Raw genomic sequence first — 26344 nt, forward strand, 5'->3', positions numbered from 1 at the left:
GTGCGTCACCAAGGCGCTGTTCAACGCACAGTTCGGGAGCATCTTCCGCACCTTCCACAACCCCACCTACTTCTCGCGGCGGCTGGTGCGCTTCTCCGACCTCTACATGGCCTCCCTCAGCTGCTTGCTCAACTACCGCGTGGACTTCACCTTCTACCCGCGCCGCACCCCCCTGCAGCATGAGGCACCGCTCTGGATGGACCAGCTCTGCACCGGCTGCATGAAGACGCCCTTCCTTAGTGACATGGCGCACATCCGCTGAGAGTACCTTTATTGTCTGGATCAGGCCCGGCCCCACCTGTCCCACCCTCTCCGGGCAATAAAAGCCGTCTCCCTCGAGCCTGTCACTTCACCTCGAGGATCCTCTGTGTGTCGGGGAAGTCCTCCTCCAGGAGCGAGTCCTGAGCGCGGGACTGTCGGTTAGTGTCTAGGCCGAGGCTGGGTCCCAGGTCCCCTTGCCACCCCCCAACCCCCCACTCACATCAAAGGGCTCACAGAAGGCCTCATGGCTACCAAAGACCGGGTTAGGGACGGAGACCAGAGTTGGGCTGGTCCCTTCCTGCCACGGGGAGAAGTCGTCAGCAGCAGCATCTTCTGCCTAGAAAGGCACGTGAGTCGTGAGACCTCAGCAGCCTTGCTGGCCTGGACCCCACACCTCCCTCAGCCCCCAGCCCAGCTACCTGGAAGGCAGAGAAGCCAAAGCCCGTGGACCGGCTTCGGGCACGAAGGTAGAGGGCTCCAGCCACCAGGCCAAGGACGGCTCCAGCAGCCACCGCAGCCCCCACGCCCGCTGTCACAGACGGGGCCTCTGGGGCCACCACTGCCCGCTGCAAACGAGGAGAGTGTGAGGGACCTGGCCGCAGCGGCCCCCTCACCCCTCCCCGCCCTGCCTGTCCACGCTCAACTCACGGCCTGTGGCGGCGCCAACAGGGGGCTGGCCAGAGTGTGGATAATGCCATTGAAGGCCAGGATGTCCCACGTGATGACGCGGCTGACCACCACTGCTCCTGGGACCTGTAGGGAGACCGGAGTCAGGCCCAGTGATGATCAGTCAGGGCTGGGCCAGCAGGGCACGGGCCACCTCCAGACTCGCCTCAGGGGCCCGAGAACTGTTGCCAGGGCCCAGGTCGCTGACGACGAGGCTGAGGCCCGAGTGCGCGGGGAGCAGGGCACCCTGGCTCGCGTTGGTGCTCAGGAAGGTGGTGTTGGAGGCGTGCAGCTCCAGGTCTGGGCCGCTCAGGGTCTGTGGGCACAGCACAGCTGTTGTCGTGGCCCAAGATCAGAAAGCAGGATCAGGCCCTGCCCTCCCCACACTCCCTGTTACCATGTTGTCGACGAAACCTTCATTGACAGGGACGAAGAGCGTCTTGTAGGTGCGCTCGTCGTCCAGGAAGTCCAGAAACTCGAGACCCCTCGGGGTGGCATTGGCGTAGCTCAGTAGCATCTGGGGATGATGGGACACAGGGTTGTGGGTGGGTTCCCTGTGGGTTCCCTCCCCAAGGATCCCCGCTGCACCACACCCCTGGCCCCTGGGTACCCCGTAGAAGGTGGAGAAGTTGGCAGTGGTGGCCAGTACATCCAGCAGCTTCCCGTTGCACACGCTGGTCCCGTCACCCACGAAGCCGTCACGGCATCGGCAGGCCACGTCTGCAGGGAAGGCAGTGCAGTGAGTGAGTGGGTCGGCAGAGAGAGGCAGAAGCGCGTGGGCTTGGGGGGGCGGCCGTACCTCGCATGCGGAAGCAGTAGGCGTCCCAGCGCTCCGAGAGGTTCTCCCGGGCGCCCAGGCTGACCACGCCCACCTGGCCGTCCCCACAGTCTGCTGCGGGGAAGACGACGGGGTGGGCAGCCGAGCCGTTGGCCAGCCAGCCAACAAGGCAGAGGTGGAAGCCCAGCTGCAACGGCAGAAGCGCAGGCTGAGACCCAAGGCCCAACTCAAAAAGGCCCCCACAGGCTTGGCTCCAGATTCCCAGGCCCCACATACCTGCTGGGCAGCAGAGAGCTGAAGGAGAGAGGCAAGGACAGCTCCCTGGGCCCCACAAGCTGCCTCAGCCTCTGAGAAGTTCAGGCCATAAGGGCCACTGGGGGCCTGGAGGTGGAAGACACCGGCTCGCTTCTCTGCAGAGGGGAGGGACGCATGGTCAGTGGGCCGCCACCCGGGTAAAGCGAGGGTGTGGGGAGGGGCGGGGAAGCACACCCTGGAAGTGCAGGTCAGTGCACACGGCGTCTGCGTGACAGGGAGGCGGCCGGTCCAGGCAGCGGTCCACAGGTGGCTCAGGTTCCAGCAGACACTGCAGTCCATCACCCACGTAGCCGGCGTGGCACACACAGCGCCGTGTGTTCTGGGGCAGGAGAGCAGATGGGCACCCTTCAGGGCCTGGGGCAGCCAAAATCGGGGGGCCCCCACCCGGTGGCCCGGCTGCCCATGCTCACCGGCCCAGTGTTGAGGCAGTCGGCGTGCTCACTGCAGCCGCCGCGGTGGCCGTCCTCACAGGGGTTGCGGGCCCGGCAGCTCCAGCCATCACCCTCGTAGTCTGGCCAGCAGGTGCAGGTGACCGCTGTGCCCACCTGGCTGCAGTTGGCGTGCTCGCTGCAGCCGCCACGCCCATCCTGGCACAGGTCCACCACTGGAGGTGGGAGGAGGGCGTTGGGCCAGGGCACAGGAGGGGGCGGGAGGGGAGTGGGCCCTCCACCCCTGCTTACCTGTGCACGTGCGGCCGTCCCCTTCGTAGCCCAGGCTGCACTCACAGCTGTTGCCAGCGCGGCACACGGCCTGGGGTGCGCAGGGCGGAGCGCACACAGGCTGCAGCTCTGTCCCCCAGGGCCCACCCCACACATCCAGGTTAGTGGCTGCCCTCCTGGACTCCCTTCCATCCGAGTGTGCAATTGGGGCACGCACTGGTGTGTGCAGGGTGGGCACAAGCACAGGGCCCACTCACCCAGCTGCACCTCACAGCGTGGCCCCGTCCAGCCCTCATCACAGAAGCAGGAGCCGGAGCCCCCCAGGCCCTCGTCGCAGCGGCCATGGGAGGTACAGTTGCAGGCTGGGGAGAGGGAGAGGCAGGATGGTGTTGGCACACGGGCCACGGGGGTCAGGGAGCAGGGCAGGGCCGGGCAACAGCCTACCTTGGCACAGGGGCCCGAAGGCTCCCGGGGCACAGAGCTCACAGGCTGTTCCGGTGAAATGCACGTGGCACCTGCACTCCCCGCTGCCACTCATGCCGTCCATGCACGTGCCGCGGTGGTTACAGGGGCTGCTGGCACCGCCAGGGCAAGCTCGGGGAGGGGGTGAGGAGAGAGGCGAGGTCAGGCCTCATCAGGAGCCCAGCACATGCAGCCCCAGCCTGGACACACTCCATCCTCCACCCAGTGGCAGCGGAGGCTCTGGCACAAGCAGCCCCAGTGCCCAGCCCACCAGCTCTCGTATCACCTATACCCCGCCTCTGCTCAGAACACTCTCTCCTGCAGGTCCACCCACCCCAAGCCCCTTGCTGTGCTCCCAGCCGTCCTGGGGGCTGGGTCCTGGGGGCTGGGAGGGCGGTCGGCAGAGTCTGCAGCCTCGGGATGCTCACCTCGGCACTCGCTGCCGTAGTGGCCAGGGCAGCAGCTGGGCTTCCAGGTGGTGGTGACACAGTTGCGGTAGCAGCCCCTGCCCAGGCCTCGGGGCTGGCCCCAGTGGCTCGGCCGCGTCCACACACTGCGCAGGGCCAACGGGTGCAGCGAAGGGGATGTCCAGAACTTGGAGAGGTAGCGCCAGCAGGCCTCGGGGCTGCCCTGGGCCAAGAGGGATTGGGCTGCAAACCTGCGCCTGCTGGGCCCTGCCTGAACCCACCACCTAGCGCCCAGCCCCTTACCTGCTCCTGTGAGCCTGGAGGGCAGGGGGGTTCCAGCCCACAAATGCTGCAAACTTTCTGCAAGGAAAGGAAAGCAACACGGCAAGTCAAGTGGGTGGACGGGACAGTGCCAAGTGGCCTTGGCATGCCCCCTCCACCTCTGGCCTCCCTCACCAGCCACAGTGGCCGGGTCTCGAAGCGGTCACAGCGGGCACCAAGGCCAGGCGGCTCCAGCAGCTGGTCAATGCCATAGGCCAGGCCTCCCTCAAAGGGCAGGTGTCGCTGCACAATCCGGGCGGCGTCCTCTCCCACTGTGAGCGCGCCCTGCCGGGGAGGGGCATGCGGTAGGCGGGCGGCGTCACAGGCGTACTGCAGCCCCACAGTCCCGGCCGCTGCCTCCTGCCGCCCTCATTCAAGCTTCCTCCCCAGACTCACCGGCCGTGCGCGGCTGCAGGAGAAGGAGATGGGGGTCCCATGCATGGTGCGCAGGGGGCCCAGGTTGGGCAGGTCAGCTGCCAAGGCCTAAACACATGGAGCCACGGTTGGAGCTGGGTGGGCAGCCTGAGGGGCAGGCAGTAGGGACCACGCCCTGGGGGTGCACCCACCTCAACGTTGCGGATCACGTGGCCCCGCAGAATGGCTGCCAGCTTGTCACGGTGGTCCTTATGGTAGAGCCAGACCTGGCGATCGGGAGGCAGGGCTTGTAGGGCAGAATCTGTGGGCCACAGCATGGTGAGTGGCCTGTGGAAGGAATCTTGAAGCAGGGGCAAGAGCCCAGCCATCTGGCGAGAGAGAGGAGGTGCAGCGGTCACAGCCAGTGGCTGATGGAGGGGCCCGGACTACAGGGGCCCAGGAGGGGCTCCAGGGACCCGGGTGACCTTCCCACCAGCCACACTCCTCTGCAGCCATCCCAGGCCGACAGACATGGACATACACGCGTGTAGTTAGATGTGCGGGCACGTATGAGCGCACACACTGACGGTCACCCGCATGTACACACACTGAAAATCTCACACGGGGCCAGTACCGTCACAAGGCCACTGAAGATCTTGTAACCGAAGGCCTCTGCAGCAGCGGTGAAGTTTCTCTGGGGACAGGGGCTCAGTGAGCAGCGAGGTCAGGAGGGGAGGGAGGGTCCCAGGCCCACAGCTAGGTCCTACCCGCAGAGCTGGGGCAGCGTCAGCTTCCCAGTGCAGCGCTTCCGGCGGCAGCAAGACGCGGTCGATGAAATGCAGGACACCATTCACAGCCTCCTGGTCGCTGCTCACCACGCGCGCGAAGTCATTGATGTAGATGTTGCCCTGGGGGTGTGCCCGGGATGAATGAAGCCAAGTGCCGGGGGGCCTGGGGCGAGTCTCAGGGGAGGAAGTGGGCAGGACCAAGGCAGAGGGCGGCTCTCGCCTCCTGCCAGGGAAAGAGCTGGCGGGAGCCCCACGGACACGGGGCCATACTCAGAAGTCCCGAGCCCAGGACTAGCCCCTGGCTGGTACCACGCAGCGTCCAGGGCTGGCGTCATCTCCCTGTCAGTAAAGCCGGCCTGGGAAGGTGAGGGTCTTGAAGGCACGGGCGCAGGGCCCAGGCGAGGACCCTGGGAGCAGTGGAGTGCTGAGTCTGTGGGCAGCCCGCGTCGGGGGCGGGCGGAGCTGGGCCTACCTCCCTCTCGCTGAAGCGCAGCGGATGCCCCGAGAGCGTGGTGGCATAGCCCTCCTCCAGCAGCTCCTGGCTTCGCAGCTGCCGGCAGCCAACAACGTGGTACCGGAACACAAGCTGGCGGTTGGCGCGAATCCGGGCCAGCTCGTCCTGCAGCAGGAGTCACAAGAGTACCGGGGGCCTCACTGCCACCTCTGTGCCCAGGCAGGGCCCACAGCCCAGCAGGCGCCCCCCCCCGAGCCTTGCTCCAAGGGCCGAGTCACCTGTGACATGTTGGTCATCAGATCTGCATGCGGCACAAAGACCGTGAAAGGCCCGTCCCCCTTGAGGTCCTTGTATTCCTGAGGGAGAGGGTAACAGCTTGAGTGGAAGAAGGGCAACTTGGGACCAACTTCAGGCTTCTGCTGATTTTCCAGGAAAGACCTGGACTCAGAAACCAAACCAGCAGTCAGCTCCTGACCAAATGAGACTATCAAGGCTCAGAGATAGGTGGCACCTGCAGGTCAGAGAGGCCCAGGCTGGACGAAGGATGTGGGGGCCAGCTGGTCACTCACCAGGAGATGGAGGCTGAAGAAGGAGGCGTGCTTGTCCCGAAGTAGCTCCTGAGGCAGGGAAGTCAAGGGTCAGCTCAGAGTCTGATCGGCCTCATCAGGGCTGGTGCTTGTCCCAGCACCGGGAGCCCAAGGTCTGGCCAAGGCAGAGATGAGGAAAGGAAAGCCAGGGTGGTCTGCTCTGGGGTCAGAATGGGTTTCATGGACCGTAACTGGGTCAGGCCTGGGTGGAGTCAGGATCAGGAACAGTAGCCAACACCATGGCTCAGGCCCATGGAGGGCACTGCCAGGGTCAGGTCGGGGCCCTCCCTGGGCATCATTACCAGGCTGACGCGGGCTCGGCAAGTGAAGCCATCCCCCACGGTGCGGACTGCGTCGCAGGCGCAGGTCCTCTGGCCATCCCCTGTGCTTTTGCACACGGCATAAGGGCTGCAGCCTCCGTTGTTCTGCGGTGGGGACAGGAGAGAGGCAGCGGTGACTCCCAGGCTTCCCCGGCCCCAACCAGCCCTGGGGAAGGGGCCATGAGCTTCCCTGTCCACGCCCCAGAGCCCTGACCTCGTGGGGCCCTTCAGAGGCGCTCAGGACCCCGCTGGGGCTCAGGAAGGCTGGGCACCCCCTCCCCGGCCCCTCCCTCTTTGACGCTGGGGGTGCCCTGGGGGCCTGACCTGGGAGCAGGGGTCCAGGAGCACACAGGCCCGGATGCCATCCCCACTGTAACCTTCGCGGCAGCTGCAGGAGACCTGGTCACAGATCCCAGTCAGCGGGGCTGCGGGACGGAGGCGCGCCCCTCCGAGGGCCTGGTCTGAGGAGCACCCCGCCCTGCAGGGGACGGCCCAGCCCCAGTGTGCGGCTCCCCAAGTTGTCTCACCTGCTGGGGGCCTGTGGGGATACACTCGGCATGCATGTGGCAGCCCCCATGGCGGATGAGACAGCTGTTGGCTTCTAGGGGAAGAGGCGCTGGGATGAGGGCTGGCCCCTCCATCTGTCCATCCATCCGGGTGCTCTCCCCCTACTCTCAGCACCCACACTCCCGCATGCCCCTCAGCCCATCCTGGTCTGACTGAAGCCAGACCCCCAGCCCACATCAGCCCTGGTGGGGGACCCCAGCCTCACCCTGGCACAGCTCCCCGTCGCCCGTGTAGCCGTCCAGGCAGGTGCACGTCCGCTGACCAGGTGCCACGGTTGTGCAGTTGGCGTGGGGGGAGCAGCCGCCATGGTCACGCGCGCACGGGTCCACCGCTAGGAGCAGACAGGCGCAGAGAGCTATGGGCAGGGCGGGGGGCGGGGGACAGCAGGGACCAGGGGCAGCGCAGGGGAGAACAGGGAAGGCCAGGGGGAGGGTGAGACCCCAGAGGGGACAGAGACTGGATCTAAAGGGCGTGGAAAGGGCTCTGGGGCGGTGGAGTGGCTGGACCTGAACAGGAGACACCGTCGCCCGAGTACCCCGCGGCACAGACGCAGGCAGGGGTTGCAGCCGAGTCCTGCACGCAGCTGGGGGGACAGCAACAGCTCAGGCGGGCCTTCTGGCCCCCAACCCTGGCCCCAGCGCCCCCACCCACCAGCTCCCCGGGCCAAGCTCACTCACTTGGCATTGGGGTCGCACTTCTGCAGGCACTGAGGGCCACTGATTTCTGCGGGGGTAGGAGGATGATGGTTCTGACCATGCGGACCCCAGAACCACCTCCCCAGGACTCGCCCCTCCCCCTGGGGGGCTGCTCCTCACTCTGGTCACAGCGGAGGCCCTGCCAACCCACGTTGCAGATGCAGCTTCCGTCCCCGCGGAGGCCCTCCTGGCACAGCCCGTGGGCGCAGTCACACACTGGCAGCAGGATGGGGTGGGGAGCACAGGCGTCAGCCAGCGCCCTGCGCTGGGGTCTCCGTGCCCACTGCCCTCGGCCAGCGTCCCCACCTCTCCTGCCCGCCCCCCGGGTTCACCTCCAGTGCAGTTGGGCCCGTAGCGGCCCAGCTCGCACATCTCACAGGCCATCCCGTGGAAGCCCTCGTGGCAGCGGCACTCCCCGCTGCCCAGGAGCCGGTCCTGGCACTGCCCGTGGCCCGAGCACACGCCGCCCAGACCCCCCGGGCACGGCTCGCACAGGGTGCCGAAGAAGCCAGGGCAGCAGTCAGGCACCTGTGAGGGGCGTTAGGATGTCAGGGGTGGGAAACCATGGGGGCCGGCAGGGCCAGGCATCTGGGGGCCACGGAGAAACGGAGCCCGCCCTCCACAAGCCTCTTCAGCAGAACTGAAAGAAGGGCCAGGCCAGACCCCACAGTGCAGGGGCGCAGTCACCCCACTGCTGTCCCAGGGCTTGCTGATGCAGTCAGCTCCAGGCTGAGAGCTTTCTCCCCCTCCGCACCCCCAGTCCCTGGAGACGTGGCCTCAGGGACACACACCGGCCCCTCCAACTTCAGCCCTCTCTCTCTTCCCCTTCCTCTGGGCATCCCGGCTTCATCTCCGTCCCACCCCCTGCCGCTGCCCCTGAAGCCTGATCTGGCCTCCTGCCCTGCCCCACTCCCACCTCTTCCTCTCTGGTCAAAGGCGGGGGGGTGGGATGGGGGGCCTGTTTCAGGGCAAACCTGGATCTTCTTGGCACACGTGTACGAACAGCCCCGGGAGAAGGTGTAGCCAGACCTGTAGACACAGCTCTTCCTGGGGGTGTCCTGGAAACGGGGACAGGCAGAGGGCTCAGCCAGCAGTCAGGGAGGGGCAAGGTGGTGAATGGGCAGACAGACAGACTACAGTGATCAGCTGGTGAGACAGGTGAGCAGGACAGATAGCAAAAGGGTCAAAGAAGGGCCAGAACAGACCCCAGGAAGAGAGGGTGGGTGAGACCCAGACGTGGGCCACAGGCCAAGTGAGTCTGGGTGAGGCCTCCTCTGGGCGGACATGACCCAGGCCTCTGGGCCTGCAGGGAAGTCGAGTGGCCCACGCTGTCCAGGAGCCCACGCCTGGGTGAGCAGAGCTGGGCTGGGGAGCCTGGACATCTAGGGCACGTGAGAGCCGGTGGAGCAGGGACAGAATGGGCCGGGCCCCTTCTCACCTCCAGCTGGTAGCCCTGAGTGCAGCGGAATTTCCGGCTACAGTTCACACACTTCTCCTGAGGAGAAAGAGGGCAGAGGATTAGGCGGTCCTGAGGCAGGGGCTCCAAACCCACCTGGCCTCCTCAGCGGGCTAACAGCTCTCCCACCCTCCCCAGGCGCCCCTCCCGCTAGCCAGCGCCGCCCGGCCTCTTACCCGCAGGGCCTCTGCGTGGCTGTGCAGGCAGCGGCTTGAGCCCACTGTCAGGACCCCCGACAGGCCGAAGAGCGAGCGGCCAGGGGCCTGCAGCACAGGGCCTTCCAGCGGCACGTGGTTCACCTCGGGCTGGGGTGGGGGGCAGAGGCTGACCCTCTCTCCCCACCCTTACCTCAAGGGCTGCAGGCCAGGGAGGTGCCCCAGATCTGGCGTAACCCCATGGACTAGGGGGGTCTCCCGGGATGAGCCGTCCCTGGACCACAGGCTGGAGGTGCCCAGGTGGGGGAACTCCAAAGGAAAGGGGTATTCAGGAGCAGGGTGCTGGGGGCAGGGTCTGCTCTGCCCACCCCCCGCCTAGTGCCAACCTGGCCACTGTGGTTGTAGAAGACAAGCCAGTGGGCGGGCCCCAGGAGGGAGCTGCGGTGCCCCCCCTTGCCCAGGGCCTCCGTGGAGAGCGCCTCGCCCAGGATCACGTGGTGTCGCACAACATCCGAGTCCTGGAGCGAGGAGGAGAAGCTCAGGGGCCGTGGCATGGGAGGCTGGCCCACCCCCGGTGGCCCCGGTCCCGGTGATCGCACCAAGCTGCTGCTGTTGGCCTGGGCCTCCAGAGAGCGGTTGGTTGGCACGAAGATGGTGTAGGCGGTGGCAGCCTCAATCTGGGGAACCAGCCTGTGGCGCTAGGGGCAGGGGGCAGGTGTCAGGGGTGGCCCGCTCGCCCTCAGTCCCCGCCCTGGGAGCCAGCAGCCTGGCCACAGCCAGGGAGAGGGCGCCCCTGACCAGATGCCCTGCTTCGCCCGCCCTTACCTGCAGCAGCTCCCGGAAGAGGTGGAAGGCAGGTACCGCGTCCAGCTGCTGCAGCAGCCCCTGCCCCCCCGGCACATCCCCTCTTGGAGGCAGTAAGACCTGGCATGGAGCACAGGGGTTGGTCAGCACACCCCTGCCCTGGCCTGCCTAGAAGCTTCCCTGTGCGCGTGCCCCGCTCCAGCCATACCTGGCTGAGGACATGGAGGACACCATTGGTGGCAAGGAGGTCAGCCACGTCCACGCTGGCGTTTTGCACCCAGACCCTCTGGAAGGCAGCAGGGAGAGCTCAGGAGACACAGGCAGACGCTTAACAGCACCAACAGTGGCTGCTGGCCACACGGTGCCCAACCGACCTGGACACCCTCCAACTCAGGACCTACCACATGGGCACACAGACCCTCGCTGGGGACCAGGCATGAGGGGACAGGTGTGCACACGCAGACCACAACGGACAGACAACCCCCAGCTGGGCACTCATTCCAGCCCGAAGATGCTGCCCAGTAGCAAATGTGTCCTGAGCACAGCGTCTGGGCTCGGCCCTGGCAGGGCAAGGGGACCCTGGGCTGGGAAGCCTGCAGCCACCACTCGAATCACCCCCATGCACCGTAGGGCCCCTTCTGCCCAAAGCCCACCACATACCCCACTGACGTTGTGAATCTCCCAGCGTACGGTGGGGTTCAGGGTTGATACATTCTGCCCGTGCAGCCGGGCCAGCTCCTCCTCGGACAGGGCGCCCTGGAGAAAATGGGCCCTGGAGGGACATGGTTTAGGGGGGCCATGGAACCAGGTTAGTGTAACCTACACACTTCACCCCAAAGGGTGAACACATGCTAAGTTGAGGACCTCTGGGGAGGGGCTGGGTCTTGCACGAGAGCCCCCTCCCAGAGCCCAGCCCTGGCAGCCCACCTGACCAGCTGCGGCAGCAGCCTTGGCTGAAGCCAGAAGGCCTGGTCCTTGCTGCTCAGCCGGCGGATGGCAGATTCCGAGGGCACCAGGGCTGTGACTTGGCTGTCGGCAGGAAAAGTAATGCCGGCCCCCTGTGCACACGGTGTGTGGGCGTACAGGAGTCAGGAAGGCAGCCACCACCTTGAGATGGCAGTCCCCAGCCTCCGGGCCTGCCCTCCACCCCCAGCTGTTATGTGGCCTGGATGTGAGTCCCCAGCCCAGCATTCCACCCGATCCTACCTTGACCCACTGGTAGAAGACGGAGAAGTGGGCATTTGCCTCCAGCTCCTGAAGGGAGAGAAAAAGCTGAAGTCACCTGTCTGGGGCCAGACTTGAGCCCCTTCCCGGGAACCCTGAGCACTGCCCCACTGCCCTCCCCACCTCCGAGTACACGAAAGGACTCCTGTCAGAGAGCAGGGAACCATTCACCTTGAGGATGTCTCCGTAGCAGCTGAAGCCATCACCCCCATAGCCAGGAGGACACGTGCAGACCCGCTGGCCTCCCCCCACTGCCCGGCAGGTGGCCTGGGGTGGAAGGGCAGAGACATGGCCTCCATTCAGCACCCGATGGCGAGCAGGATAGCACCCCTCTCCATCTCTCCGCTCGCCCCAGCCCATCCACTTGTCTGTCCGCCTACCCACCCCTCTCTCCCTCCACCCAGTCTGTGTTCAAGCGGCTCCTTTGCTGGGCCTGGCCCTGCCCCCCAAGACCAGTGAGCATTTGACATGCGTCACACTGACCCACCACAGCAGACGGGGCAGCTGGGAGGCCCTGGACCCTCAGGAGAGGCCTGAGCTGAGAGGAGGAGGAGCTAGCCAAGCCTAAGGGGCGGCAAGGTGGGGCAGGCAGTGGAGATGGAGTCTGGGCAGGGGTGTGGCCTTCATAAGGAGGCATCAAAGCTCTGTCTTATGGGCAAGCAGGTGACAGGGTTCAGATTTGGGATACAGAAGGATCCCAATCCTGACCGGAGACAGGGACACTGCAGGGGCCAACCTCCCCCAACCCTGATGCCTCCCCTGGGCACAGAGACCTCTCAGGGGCCCCCTCACCAGATCATGGCATCCCCCATTGCCTGCCCGGCAGGGGTCAATGGGACTGCACATGTAGCCGTCTCCCGCGAAGCCCAGCTTGCAGGTGCACCGGCTCTGGAGACGGAGAGGTTGGGGGTGGGGAGCCTCATCGCACCAGAAGCACAAAACTCTTTCCTCCCCGACCCTCAGCCCCCGATGGGCGTGTGCCTCTGGAGAGGCCTGTTCAGACCCCTGAGGAGCCTCTCCCAGCCCCACCCTCGGAGGGTCGAGTTTCAGTGCAGAGATTGACCCCCTGAGGGGAGACCGGCTCTTGGGAAGAATCCCAGGAAGTGATGCTGTCGAGTGGGGCCTCCCATGCAGCCTGGGGCCTGGCCAGGCTGCTGAGGTTTGCAGCGCATGTCCACACTGCAGGGGAACCGCTAGTGAGGCTCCCCGGATCTCAGCTGCCCCTCTCTGCATGTTCAGGGCACCTCCACCTGCTTAGTCCATCCTCAGCTCTGAACTTGAAAGCTCCTGATGGAGTTCGCATCCAGCTCTCAGGTCACCTGAGTGCCTCTGCTGAGGCCCCATGGGTGTGGTCCAGGAGCAGAGGGAGCCCCATGGGTCCCTGTGCCAGCCCGGGCCACCCAGAGGCTGACCTTGACACAGCCAGGCCTGGCCTCCCAGCTTGCATGTTCGACTCTTCAACGCTAGCCAGTCTGCGGGCTCACCAGCCTGACAGGCCTTACAGGGAAGGTTTCAGGTTCTGAGATCCTGTGACTGGAGTCTGAGACTCCCGAGTCCCAGAGCTGGATGTGCACGAGTCTAAAGATTTCAGGATGTCAGTCTCCTTGGGCAGGGTTCCCCTCGAGCTTTTGCTCAGTACTGAATCCCTACGTCTAGAACAGTGACTAGCATGTGACAGGTGCCTGGTGACCTGTGGGAAAGCAGTGAGCGAGTGGATGAGCTACTTGTCATAAGACGATGGCCCCAGCGGCCAGTTAGGGCAGAGTCGTCACCCCCGAGAGGCGGGAGTCGCAGCCTTCTGGTCTGGAAGCAATGCTGCCCTAGACTGGCACTGGAGCGCACCTTCCTCTCAAACTACTGGGACCTTCATGTTGGCGTCTGGCACCTGTCCGCTGCTCTCAGACTGTACAACTCAACATTTCAGAACTGCATTCCCACTTGTGTCTGAGGTTTGAGACCTTGAGCTTGAGTTCTTAGAATGGATGTTGCTAAAGTCAGATGAGCTAGGGGGAGAATTCCCCACTCCCACCCCACCCTGCCCTCTTGAGGCCTGCCAAGCTCACCTGCCCAGGCCCCACATAGCTGCAGAGGGCGTCAGCATGGCAGCTGCCTCGCGAGTCCAACTCACACTCGTCGATGGCCACGCAGACACGACCATCCCCACTCCAGCCCTTGTGGCATGTGCAGTGGTGGGCGCCCCGGGCCCCAGGGACACACTCAGCCTGTGAGAGCCATGGAGAAAGGACTCAGGGTGGCAGGCTGGGGACGAGGGAGTCCCGCCTCTAGCCCATGGGTCAGGCCTTCAGGGCAGGGGCCAGGCTCACGTTCTCCGAGCACCCGCCACGGTCTGGGCGGGAGCAGGGGTCGCTGGGTGTGCAGGAGAATCCATCACCCTCAAAGGCATCCAGACAGAGACACCTGGGGCGGGTGAACGAAGGGCCTGCAGTGAGCCTCAGCGAGCGCTGAGCAAACTGACAAGCGCGGTCACGGCGGGTGGGGGGCAGACAGGGAGCCCACGTCCTCACCTGGAGACACCCCCCTGGTTAACGCAGCGGGCATGTGGGTGGCACTGCTGGGCCTGCTCCGTGGACCCACAGCTCACCGTGGACTCGTTGCAGAAGCGGCCGCTGAAGCCTGGGGCACACGTGCCACGCTGGCATACACCCCCACTGCCCGGACGGTTGTCACATAGACCGTGGACGCAACCGCAGTCTGCAAGGAGCAGATGGAGCAGGGAAACTGAGGCAGAGGCATGGCTGGCTGGGAGCCAGGATGCAGCTGGGCAATGCTCGGACCGGAGCAGCCAGAAAAGGTCTGACTGCAAGGGCACAAAGTCAAGTCATCCCAGACTCGAAAGGAGAGAGGGAGAAACAAGAACGGAGCAATTCGTTGCTTACAGTTACCCTATTCTAGCTGCCCTGCTCCCAACACCATCAGAAAGTTCTTCTGTGTGTCTGACCTAAACTCTTCATGCTTTAGATTGAACCGTGGTTGTCTTTCCGGCATGGATCAGACAGACACCTGTTTGTGTTTCCAAAACCTTCTCCATGATCTGTGGCCTGAACCCTTCCTCCTGAGGTTCTATTTCATGTCTTGGGAGTCCCCAGCCCACCTTGCAAGCAGACCCTTTATCTCCCTGGCAGGGGGCCTTGGCCAGGACCACCCACCTTCCTGGCACTGCTCTCCATGCTTGTTCGGGTTGGAGCAGATGTGGCAGGCGATCCCCTTGTAGTCTGGGAAGCAGAGGCAGGCCCCACTGCCCTGGACCCCATCGCTGCACTGGGGGTGGGCAGGAGGCAAGAACAGTCACTGGGAGGCGATTATCCACACCCTCTCCCACAACACCCCTTCTCCCCACAGCCTAACTCTGTGCTCCTGCTCCCTGAAGAAGACCTCCTGCTGGGAGAGACCTTGAATCACCGACGCTGCCAAAAGAACCAGCCACCTAAAAGGCACCTGGCCTGGGAGGGTTCATGGGTGACTTCTGCTCAACCTAGGTGCCCCTATCCCCCCACCCATCATGCCAGGGGAGGAGAGGACTCACGTTGCCTTTGCCGTAGCAGGGGTTGGAAAAGCCCCCAGGACACTGTAAACAGTCAGGCCCAAAAAACCCCTTGCAGCAGCCAGGTTTCTGTTAGAGAACACATCTGAGGGTCTGCCGGGAGCCATGCTGACCCCCCGGTCCAGCTGGCTGCTGCTCCCTGGTCCCGCGTCTGCAGCAGGGGTTGGGCAAGGCCCCTCTGGGACACCTTTTCCACCATCAGGAGGCAGCGCAGCTCTGAGGGTGGCAGCCCACCCAGCCCTCCTGGGGAGCTCCCAAGGAGAAGCCAGTGCCCCGGGTCGCTAGGGAGTGAGCGTCCGGTGCCCAGGCTCACCTGGATGGTCTGGTTGCAGTAGTGGGCACAGCCCTTCCTCAGGACGTTGAGCCCAGTAGGGTCGTGGATGTAGACACATTCCTCAGGAGAGATGTCCTGGGTGGGCCGGGCCAGGCTGGTCAGCAGACAGGGGTCCTGGGCTGGCCCCCTCGCCAGGCAGCCCTGGTCAGAGGACCTCACCCCCACCCCTGGGCCGGGCACGTCCACCGTCAGTGGAGCTGCGCCTCCAGGGCCGGCCGAGTCTCCCAGCCCAGCTTCCCCACCCTGAGCCAGGGCAGAAACCCCACTGGGCAGTCAGGAGTCAGCCCCCAAGGACAGGGCCAGGGGCTGCTCACCAGCTTCACGCTGTTGGGAGGGCACGTGCTGGTGTTCAGGGCTTGGCAGTCCACACAGGAGCCCTGGGCAGGGCAGGGGGAGGAGGGGAGAAGGCTAAGTCATGGTTTATTTATTTAGCAAACCCTACGATGGTGGCACTGAGCCAAGGCCTGAGATAGGGGAAGAGTCACCACAGGAGGGGCAGGGGAGGTGGGGAGGGGGCATTCCAGGCAGAGGGAAGAGGGTGAAGGCCTCGTGGTGAGAGAGCTCGTGAGAGCAGCCGAGGCCTGGGCGGGGAGGCTGGGAACAGGGTGGAAAGGCACGAGTGACGGCCAAGCGCCTGTCAGGGGGACTGCTGAGGGCTGGGCGTGGGACATCCAGGCCAAACTGTGGGGCCTACGCCCGAGCCCCAGAGCCACCCACTCTCTAGAGGACTAGACAGAGGCGCCTCTTCTCCCTGGAAGGCGGCCCCCACCCAAGCGGCACTCACCGCCACGACCGCGTGCTGCTCCTCGTTGCAGAGCTTGGGCAGGATGGGCAGGATGGTCGGGGGTAGCAGGATGCCCTCCAGCATGTGGATCACGCCATTGGCAGCCAGCACGTCCACTCTCCGCAGGGGGACCCCCTCAGGCCCCAGCAGGATGCGCCCCTGTGGCAGAGCACAGAGTGCACCCTCGGCCTGCTCCCCCTCAGCGCTCCTCGCGCTGTTGAGGCCCACCCTGCTGGCCGCCTTTTCACCGCCCCCCGGCAACGTCTCCTGCCCTGGCAGAACCGCTCCAGCCTCCATGCCCTGATCCATGAGGTTTCTGCCACACGGAGCCCCCCGACTTCGCTGGGAACCAGGACAGGGATTTGGGCTGTGCCTGCTCCCACATGACCCCCACCACGGCCTGCCTGGGCTTGAAGGGCTCGAAGCACAACAGCAGGTCCAAAAGAGGCTCGACACTGGCTGGTCATCACCAGCCCCTGCACTGGTCCATCCCTGTGGAGCTTACCTCCTCTGAGATATTCACAGCCAGGATCTGGTTTGCCATGGTAAGCACCCGACCCTTGGAGATGAGCTTCTCAACAGTCAGCTGGGGTGGAGGAAACGGTGGCCTTAGGCCGGGCACTGGCCACACCTCGGGGCCATGCCCAGTCCCGCCCAGGTGACTTGCGGCTACCACCTTGGTCCCCAGACTCTTCCCTGTGCTGTGGAGTCCAGGTGGCAGCGGGCAGGAGAATGGGGCCCGGGGGAAGGCCAGACTCTGCAGACAGATCCTCTGAGGGCCCAGAGGCAGGTGTCAGCTGGCCACCCTCCCAGAGGAGCTCTCACCTGGCCATGGTTGTAGACGTGGTACCTCACCAGTTCCTGCAGTTTGGAGAGACCCTGGCAGGAGAGAGGGGTCTTGGCTGCTCAAGGCTCTGGGCCCTGTATCGCCAGCCCCCTCTCTCTGATGAGCTTACCGCCGTGAAGAGGTAGACCAGGCGGCCATCCCGCAAGCCATCCACTGCCTCGTTGCTGGGGGCAAAGACTGTGAAGGGCCCGGGCCCATCCAAGAAGGAGGGCAGCCCACAGTTCTGTAGTGGTGAGAAGGAGGCTAAGGGGCTCTGTGGCCAGCCCTTACCTCTAAGTCCTGCCTGGGCCCTGCAGCGCTCAGCCTGCAGGGAACGCCCACCAGGAGTAAGTGGGAGACACTGGCAATGGGTTCACGCTACCGCAGAGCCTCAGGATGGGGATGGGCAGGTTCTAGGACAGGGACGTGGGCCAAGGCCCGTCCTACTCTGGAAACCCAGGTCACTGTGGGGCTACATTCTGGGCAATGAGGGATCCTGGCCAAAAAGATCAGACGGGCTGGGACCTTTCCCCCAGACTCACCTCCAGGATGGTTTCAAACCGGGTGAACACCTCATTGGAGGCAAGGATCTGGCCGATGGTCCTCTGTAAGAGGGCACGAGCATGAGGGCCCAGAGGGGAAGGAGCTCCGCTCCAGCCCTGCCCAGAGCTGCCGCGGGGCCTTCTCTGAACTCAGCGCAGGTCAGAGGTCATCCAGCGGCACAGGGCTGGGGGAACAATAGCTTACCTTGGGATCCTCAGGGAGCTCCGGTGGGGGCTGCACCCGCAGGGCAGTGACGACGTGGAAGAGGCCGTTGGCCGCTGGGTAGTTAGCCTTGTGGATGGTGAATGTCTGCTGCGGCTGGTCTTGGTATTTGTAGGTGTATTTCTGACGAGACACAAGCTCATCGGCTCAGACTCCAAACACCCACCCCTTGCCCTAAGGCTCTGTCCGCCTCCACGCCTCCTCCTGGGCTGTGTTCCCCACCTGTGACTCCTCTGGTCCCCAGGCCAAGGCCCCTGCTTACCCTGAACCGGCTGAAACTGACAGTGATCTCCTGCCCTGCCAGCGTCCACCAGCGGCGTGGAGCCTGGGCCCCCGCCTCCTCCAGCATGTGCTGGCCGGCGATGACGTGCTGTCTGCACAGCTGCTGGGCAACAGATGCCTGTGGGCACAGGGGCGGGGGTGCCAAGTGGGCCCAGGGCGGGCGGTCCTCTATCGTGCCACCCCGCCCGAGCAATGGGGGGACAGGGAGCCTCCCAGGGCTTGGTCCTGAGTGCACGGGTGGTAGGGACGCTTTTCGGGCCCCTCAGACTGGGGCGGGTCCAGGGAGGAGGCGGGGGCTCACGTTCATGGTCCTGGAGGAGACGAGCGGTGCCAGCACGGTGAACGGGCCCGACGTGCTGAGGATCTCCCGGCACCCCTGGTCTGGGGGCAGGAGAGGGCACGTCAGAATGGGTCTGGCAGGCCTGCAGGCATCAGTTCCAGGTTTTGGAGCATTGTTGGGGGGCGGGGGGATGTTGGGGCAGGTCTCGGGTTTATGAGGACATCGGCATCTTGGGGGGCTAGCTCCCACCTCCATCATGCACCCCAACCCAGCCCATGCTCTGCTTCTACAGCTCTCGGGCAGAGAAACAAGGCATCCCCGGAGAGTCCACCAAGGATGCTGGGTGTGAGGCGCGGGGTTGCTGGCAGGCGGCAGGTCACACACCCAGCATGGCAAAGGCGACTCTCAGCCGCAGTAACATGCTCGTCTGGCTGGCCTTCTGAACCTCGTGGAGCAGGTGTCCATAGCAGGCGCGCCCGTCCCCCACCTCGCCCTCTTTGCACACACAGCTGGGGACGTGGGTAGAAACCAGTCACGTTGGGGGGGCATGGCCAGGCTCCCCCTTCCAACCCTTACCTACCACCCGCACAGGCCCTGAGGTTCGCACGGGCACACGCTTGCCCCGGCCCAGCGGCCCTCTCCACTGTCCCTGGGGCCCAGCCCGAGGCCCCTGTGCTCACCTGGTCTTTCCATCCGGGGTCACCTGGCACGTGGCTGAGCGGTCGCAGGAGAAGGCGGAGCAGTGGGCAAAGCAGCCCGCGGAGCTGTCGTGGGCAATGCTGACAAGGCCTGGCTTACATAAGCAGGAGGCCTGGCCGCCCCGCCGGGGAGGGTGGGGTGACACCACATCCGTGAGAACCCAGAGAGCTCCGCTCGCCCCCCCCGGCTGCCCTCCCAGACGCTGGCTGTCATCCTCCTCTCATTTTATAAACGGGGCAGCTGAGGCTCCCAGAGCTGTGCCAGAGCCACAGCCAGAGTAAGTGGGGGCAGCGCTGGGGGCCGCCAGCTCACCTGGCCTGGCCTCCTGTATAGACACAAGGTGGAGTTGCTGGGGCAGCCGCCGTTGTTGGTGGTGCACGGGTCCTGGGGCAGACACACCGTCCCATCCCCGTAGTAGTTCTCAGGGCAGCGACACTGGGCCTGCCCTCTGGGGCCTACAGAGCACTGGGCCAGTGGGGAGCAGGGTGACGGCCGGCAGGGGTCGGAGGCTGCGGGGGCACAGAGCCCACGTGAGCCGCGCCCCAGGAGCCCCGCACTCCGCAGCCTCTAACCAGGGTGGCCCAGAGATGGCTGAGCAGGCTGGTCCACACCTTGAGGGTGGGCCCTATTTCCCTCCCTCCCTGAAAATGGCCAGACTGCACTTGCTGCTTTAAAAGGATGCTCGCCCTGAGCTGGGGCCCTGGCCTCCTCTAGCCCCCTGACTTACCCCGGCACTCGTGACCCTGCTGGGTGTAGCCAGGCAGGCAGCTGCAGGAGGGGGCCTCTTCAGAGCACTGGGAGTTCCGAGGACAGTTCAGGGCCCGGCAGGCAAGCAGCTCTGAATGGAGAAAGGAGAGGATTTATTGCAGCAGCTCCAGGTTCCAGGCTGGGGAGGAACACTGGAGCGAAGAGGCTCTGCCCACTCTGCTGTGTGACCCTGGCCAGGGCCCCACCCTCTCTGGGCCTATGGGCGGTGAGGGTTTCAGATGACACCCCCTCCCCCAGCCAGCTGTGGGCCTTTCACACTTAGAAGGAAGCCAGGCTGCAGGCAGAGGTCCCATCCTGCTCTGGCTGGTGAGGAGTGCCAGCCCAGCAGCTGCTCACCGTGGTCACAGTGGGCTCCAGTGTATCCAGCGAAGCACAGGCAGCTTCCATCCCCGCGCGGCCCGTGGCGGCACACGCCATATACACATCTGCACACTGGGAGGGACATGCAGGGAAAGTGGGATCCTGGCCCCACCTGCAGGCACACGGGGATGTTGAACCCCTGCCCTCTGCATCTCCAGAACTCAGTGCCCACGGGCACAACCTCCAGATGACAGAGGCATAGGGCAGGACCGCAGGGGAGGTAGGAGCCCAGGGCAGGCACCTGGCCTAGTCTGAGGGCTCAGGGACGGCTTCTTGGAGGAGGCTTCCAAGAACAGCACATGCAAGGGCTAGAGATGTGATCAAGCAAAGCTCGTGTCCCCAGAGGAGATGTATGAGGCTGGATGGCTGGGAGGGAGTCTGACAGCGGCTGGTCGGAGGGACTGGGTCCACACTGGCCCCCAAGTGGACATCGGCCCCGCCCTCCTGCTGGGCCAGTGGCTCACCTGACTGGCAGTCAGGCCCAAACCGGTTGGGGTCCCGACACTCCTGGCAGGCTGAGCCACCAAAGTTCTCCTGGTGGAGAGATGCACCAAGTTAGCACAGCCCCTCACGTTCCCCCCCCCCTCCACCCAGTGTCACCGGGCCCTCACCTGGCACACGCAGGTCCCATTCCCATCTATGCCATCCAGGCAGGTCCCGTGGCCGCTGCATGGGGTCTCAGCACCGCCGGGGCACTCTGCAGACCCACACACACACATAGAACTCAGGTCTGTCCCGAGGACCCCCGGTTCACCCAAGCCCAGCAGCTCTGGGGAGCCCCAGACGTGGGCCCTCCCCTGGGGGCAGCCAGAGTCAGGTGGCCAAGCTGCGCATTAAATGAGCCAGATGAAGGGGCATGCCGGCGGGTGGGGGCGTGAGGAGCAGGGCTGGGACCCCCATACCGTAGCACTGGGACCCCCAGTAGCCAGGGCAGCAGGCCTTCTGCACCATGTCCTTCCAGCACTCCAGGCTGCAGCCGCTCATGGACAACAGAGAGTCCCCCAGCTGGACCTCGTATCTGGGGACCAAGGATGGGCAGGGCGATATGAGGACTGCCTCCTGCAGCCCCCAGCCCAGCCTCCCCACCCTGGGTTCCGCGGCTCTTACTCCTCCCCCCATCCCTTCCCTCCTGGACCCGAGCTGAGCATTAAGGCCTGGCCCGCGGCGGACACTGTAAATAGCGTCAGGCCCGCCTCCTATTCCTTTCTCCCTGCCACCTCTATCCCACTGGAGGGGCCAAGAGACATGTAGATGAGTGAATCCCTGCCCTTACTCCCCAGGCCTGCCAAGCCCTCTTGGTCCCCTGCCACCCCACAGGACACCCCGGAAGCAAGTGACGGTGGGGAGGCACACCGGCAGTCCTGTGAGATCTTCTCCGGGAAGGCTCGAGTCCAGCCTAAGGGACACGCTCGCTTCTTGATGGCGGGGCACGGGGTGCAGGGTATGTGAGTGACGAACTTGGTCTTCACGTCGCAGCGTTTGGACCGGACCTGGCCCAGGGGCAGGGTTTGGAGTGAGGGGCCTGGACCCTGCACACAGCCAGGCCTCGTGGTCACAGCGAGGCTGAGCACCCCTCTCTCCAGGAGCTGGTTCCCCATCTGTTCATTGAGGAGGCCCCGAGTCTGAGGGGACCCTGCCTGTCACAGGCTGTCCCCTGCCACAGTGCGTCCCCATGTCCACAGCCATGCACCTCTGCCTGGGGGCCTGGAGGCATGCACAGAAGCCCGAGTGTCTGCCTTCTGACTTAAAGGGCATCTGGTGTCTTTGTTCCATTCTGGGTGATTCAGGGGAGGAAACTGAACCCCGGGCAAGTGGCCCTCGCCCGTAGACACTCAGGGACTCTAACCTAGACTCTCAGCCTAGTGCCAATTCTCACCTTTCATTTAAACACAAACGCTAAGTGACAGAGGTACACTGCTGGGGAGTGGAACACGGCCACAGCATGCCCCAGCCCCAGGCAGGACAAGAGCTTCAGCCACATGCCGTGGGGCTGCCCGTCCAGCTGGCCCCCTGCTCTGACCACATCCCTAGCTCTATGCTGACTGACTGCCTCCGCCAGCCGAGGGCCCTGCCTGCTCCCTCAGGTCAGAGGCCCAGCAGCCAGCACCAAGCCTGCAATAGACCCACGCGAGCAGGCATGTGGGAGGGAGTCTGAGTTTGGGCCAAGCGGCCCCAAGCCCTGGTCCAGGCCTAACCCATGACCCCACATGCCAGCTGGGACCCAGGGGGCCACTGCCCATCACTAGTCAGGCAGTGCTGGCAGTGCGGGAGCTGAGAGGACTCATGTGGCGTCCTGGGGAGGCAGCCGTTGAGTTGGGACCTGCAGGATGCATGAAAACTGATCAGAGGCAGTGCTCCTGGCAGAGGAGACACAAGAGGCAAAAGCCAGTAAGTAGGAAGAAGCAAACAGCCGCATGTGATGAGGCAGAGACAGGCAGAGGGGCTCGGGCCAGGGCAGCGAGGGGGGGTAGAGTCCGGAGGAGCGCCAGGACTCACTTGTGTTTTCAATGGGTCCTCTGACTGCTGCATGGAGAACAGAGCAGGGGAAAAGGAAGAGAGTCATCCAAGTGCCAAGAAAGCCCTCAAGTCCCACCTGCTGGCCTGTCATAGCTCCCCCAAGTCCACCGCCACGGGGGCTACCATGAGGGCAACCATGTTCCAACTGTCTCCAGCACTGACCCTGAGCAACACTCCCAGCTGCTGGGAGAGAAGAGACCCCAGGGAGGAGCACTTTGATGAGGCGAGGTTTCAGGGACTTGAGGCCTGGCCTGGAGATGCTGAGAAGTTCCCATCTGAAAAATGCTGAACACACTCCAAAGGGAGTGAGCCCAGAATATCTCTTTCCTAGAACACATCACAGATGTGTGGCTCTCCAAGCGAGAGAAAAGGAGAAATAGTGCCTGAACCGTTTTCTGGTGAACATGAAGGGCCCGGGGCCTCTCCCCACTGCTGAGATTTGGCCTTTTCTGCTCCCTCTGTGGTCTGCAAAGAGGGAAGTTGCTGTGGGAGGCCTCAGGCTGGCTGTAGGCTGGATGCTATGGTCTCATTCCCCATCCTGACACTCGGGCTTTGCTGACCCAGGGAGTGACTAGGAAGTTGGGTAACTCCCAGCCAGGCAGCTGCTGGCTCAGGGCAAAGGCTTGGCACGCAGCTGGTTCCCCTGAGGACCACCTGGCCAGCCAGACACAGCTGCCAGCGCCATCACCAGGGGCCTGGGGACCAGCGAGAGAGCACTGTCCTTACTCCTGGACAGAATGGGGTTCCATTAAGCAGGGCACGAGTTACTAGCATGGGAGGAAGCTGGAGCCCGTGCCCTGTTGGTGGAGGGGATACACATTCATGAGATGCTGCATCTATAAATCGGTGATGGATGGATGCCCAAACCAGTGACCAGATCACACCTTTCTGGGACCTCACTGGAGGTGGGCACTCAGGCCCCCTCTGCCTGGTGGCCTACAACCTCACCACTCATCCTACTGGGTGGAGTGCAGCTGGATCCCAGCCGAGTGCTGAATCAGATTCCCTTCTTCCCGAGGGCATCTCAGGACCCGTCTGAGCCGGGCAGGCACCGCCTCCCTCCCTGCCCTAATCCAGAACTGATTCTGCAACGTCTGCTTCCCACAGAGACACTGCTGGGGAAGTTCAGGAGACACGAGGTGTTAAGCTTGTTGAGGGAAGATGAAAGAAATTCCCCCAAGCTGGGGTCTAGGGCCCAAAACCCAAACTCCCTCGAGACCAAGGGATCTCCAAATTCTCCTTGTTGCAGATCAGTGTCCCTCTCCCCTCAAACCCCAGCTGAAGACTGCAGACTTCACTTGCATCAGCATGTGCCCAGAAGGGGCACTGGCTGAGACTTGAACAGGCAGGTGCTAAGCCCCCTCGTCCAGGAAGCCTTCCCTGACTTTGCTGCCTGAACCTCCGTGTGTCAGAGTCCTGCTCCTCACTAACTGTGACCCGGAAGTCATCCCGTCCCCTCAGAACTTCACTTTCCTAATGTTCACAGTGAGCCTCATGCTACACACGGTGCTGAGAGGCCAGCGTTGACACATTCCTGACAAAATCCCCAGGGCCTTCTTCCCTTGCCCCAGCTGGCTGAACCCCAGCCCCAGAAGGCAGATTTACAGGTGGTCTGCGACAAGAAAGGGCTTCCCAGATGGTGCTAGTGGTAAAGAACCCGCCTGCCAGTGCAGTAGACTAAGAGTCCCGGGTTCAGTCCCTGGGTCGGGAAGGTCCCCTGGAGAAGGCAATGGCAACCCACTCCAGTATTCTTGCCTGGAGAATCCCATGGACAGAGGAGCCTGGTGGGTTGCAAACAGTCAGACACGACTAAAGTGACTTAGCACACAGCACACGTGACAAGGAAAAACTCCCAGCCTGAGTATCCCCCCAAAGACCCCGTCACAAGAATATGAGGTGACCTTTGACATTCCCTTGTGCTGTACACACAAGGAAGCTGAGGCAGGGAGGAGGCAGGAACCACCTGCAGGGCTCAGCAGGGCCTGAAACCCTGGCTCCGCCACCATCTCCCTAACCTTTTCAGCCTCAGATCTGCCCGTCCCCAGCCCTGACCTGGCCCTGAAGCTGGGGAGGCCCCTCTCCCCGCCCCTCCTCTGAGGGACCCCAGGCAAATGAGTGACCCCGTGCCGGCACGGGGCCTGGGTCCCCAGCTGGTCCTGCCTGGCAGTGGGGCCTTGGGTAAGTCCTTGCCTTCTTGGGAGCTCAGTCTGACTGTCAGTGATTCGAGGACTGTCACCACGCCGAGGGTAGGGAGATCTTACAGAAACTCCAGTCGGGATAACGTCCCCACAGTGGGGCTGGGCGGACCTGCAGACAGGCAGTCCGAAGGGGGCTTGTGCACACAAACCCGACAGCCGTGCCCTCAGACCCTGTCAGCTCCTTCCTCGTGGCCGATCAGGACTCACAGGGCGTGGCTCCAGAGCAGGACTAACCTGTCTCTATAATCCCTGGGTTGGCTGCTTCAGGCAGAGAACAGGGCCCACTGCTCGGGGACTGGGAAGATTCAAAGGCATGACGTCCCTGTGCCCAGGGCTGTGTACTTGGCGAACAGCAGCTCTTGGATGTGAGGGTGTGATGGGTGGCTGCTGTTTGCCCAGGAGGACTGGGTGTGAATAGACCTCACTATGCCTCCGGGCACTCTCAGGGCAGGACACAGGCACACACACATGTGCACACACCCAGCACGCCTACACACAGCCCACGTGAGCCTCTCAGTCTGTCAGCTCCGCAAGGTTGGGGGTGATCACATCTCCCACCCTCAAGCCAGGGCCAGAGAGAAACCGGGCCTCGTTCCAGGCAGGGGGATGGGCCTGGCTCCATACCCCCAACCCTCAGGCTGGGAAGCCCTGGGAGAGCTGCCCACACCACCTGGCTGGCTAGCCAGAGACAGGCCACCCCAAAGCAGTGAAAACACAGACCTCAGCCTGGGGAAGTGGGCACAAGAGCCCAGCCCTCCGTCCGGCTCAGGGGTGGTCAGACAAGCAGCAGCTGCCCTGTGTCACCAGCCCCGTGCCTACTCCATGAGCACACCCGCTCTGCTCCCACCGTGGCCAAGGGAGCCTAGATATCACGCCCCCCGATGACCAGCTCATACTCACCTTCTGCTCCCCAAAGAAGCTGGGGCCTGCCAAGCAGAGAGCCAGGAAGCAGAGCAGGAGGTGGCCACGGGGCCCTGCCATGGCCAGTGGCGGCTGGCGGGCACGTTGTCCGGAACAGAATCAGGGCAGCGGTGTGGGGAACGAGCTCTAGGAGGCAGGCACTTCGCTAGCAGGCAGGACGGGGCGGGCAGGCGCTTTAAAAGCAGCCGGGAGGCCCCGCCAGCTCCCCCCCACAGGAACCCGCCAGGATTTCCTCCTGCATATCAGCAGCCTGCAGGCGGAAGGGAAGGTGCTGGCCACTGACCCCTGCATGGATGCCTGGGCCCTGCTTGGGGCTTCCTGGCCCGGGACCCTCCTCCTGGCATCACAGCCTCCAAGCCCACCATTAGCCACAAGCCTGGGGTATATCAGAGTTGGTGAAGTCCATTCAGGGGCAGATGCAGACAACTCCCTACCCCAAGCACCTACAAGCCCAGAGTGTTTCATTCAGAGGCTCAGGAGGGGGTTCTGAAGGGTCGGGGAGAGGGCAGCCTCAAAATCGGGGCTGGCTGCCTCCATCTGTCCAGCTGCTCAGGGCACCTCGTGGCCTCTGTGCTAAGTGGAGGCTGTTCCCTGTCACCTGCCCGGCTTCACTTGCTCACCTTCAACTGAGCTTGCCCCACTCCACCTCCACCACCCCCGGACCCCCATCCCCGCCACATGCCCTCTCCCAAGGGGCACCCCCACTGCCAGGAGCCCTCTTGCCCCAGTCCAGTCTCCACTCAGTCCTGAGGCTTCCCCCTGCACCCTGTACCCC

At 64.1% G+C, this 26344-nt stretch overlaps 2 protein-coding genes across 4 annotated transcripts in view; one reads left to right on the forward strand and one right to left on the reverse strand.

Annotated features, from left to right (window-relative positions):
- NT5DC2 (5'-nucleotidase domain containing 2) overlaps nt 1-339 on the forward strand; it is a 51166-nt gene extending 50827 nt beyond the window's left edge. For both annotated transcript variants that reach the window (XM_027958322.3, XM_042236122.2), the window contains exon 14: nt 1-339. In XM_027958322.3, the coding sequence (XP_027814123.1) occupies nt 1-262 (262 nt within the window). In that variant the 3' untranslated portion in view covers nt 263-339.
- STAB1 (stabilin 1) lies at nt 255-25719 on the reverse strand. Of its 2 annotated transcripts, none has more exons than XM_027958321.2 (69): nt 25549-25719; nt 21287-21423; nt 20836-20951; nt 20545-20630; nt 20398-20467; nt 19910-20005; nt 19533-19643; nt 19118-19314; nt 18787-18917; nt 18491-18615; nt 18128-18207; nt 17807-17944; nt 17527-17667; nt 17322-17384; nt 16910-17023; nt 16779-16832; nt 16459-16539; nt 15954-16112; nt 15484-15546; nt 15149-15244; nt 14818-14904; nt 14441-14552; nt 13799-13985; nt 13598-13691; nt 13337-13495; nt 12066-12161; nt 11445-11540; nt 11256-11303; nt 10977-11107; nt 10710-10821; nt 10258-10335; nt 10071-10169; nt 9845-9943; nt 9632-9763; nt 9267-9395; nt 9073-9129; nt 8609-8692; nt 7967-8162; nt 7755-7850; nt 7617-7662; nt 7446-7522; nt 7145-7270; nt 6900-6973; nt 6697-6771; nt 6355-6477; nt 6035-6082; nt 5744-5821; nt 5484-5630; nt 4991-5131; nt 4858-4917; nt 4436-4612; nt 4266-4352; nt 4005-4154; nt 3852-3908; nt 3570-3771; nt 3124-3273; nt 2937-3041; nt 2701-2808; nt 2431-2624; nt 2195-2339; nt 1982-2115; nt 1727-1892; nt 1538-1647; nt 1325-1444; nt 1094-1243; nt 910-1014; nt 681-827; nt 482-598; nt 255-401 (listed from the first exon to the last, which is right to left on the reverse strand). In XM_027958321.2, exons 1-69 carry the CDS (start codon nt 25627-25629, stop codon nt 345-347), a joined length of 7707 nt encoding a protein of 2568 aa, XP_027814122.1. In that variant the 5' UTR covers nt 25630-25719; the 3' UTR covers nt 255-344. The 2 variants fall into 2 exon arrangements, with proteins under 2 accessions (XP_027814122.1, XP_042092052.1); XM_042236118.1 differs by having other exon boundaries at nt 21287-21462.
- Between the last annotated feature and the right edge of the window lie 625 nt (nt 25720-26344).

The sequence above is a fragment of the Ovis aries genome, chromosome 19, assembly GCF_016772045.2.
Source record: "Ovis aries strain OAR_USU_Benz2616 breed Rambouillet chromosome 19, ARS-UI_Ramb_v3.0, whole genome shotgun sequence".
NCBI classification, from domain to species: domain Eukaryota; kingdom Metazoa; phylum Chordata; class Mammalia; order Artiodactyla; family Bovidae; genus Ovis; species Ovis aries.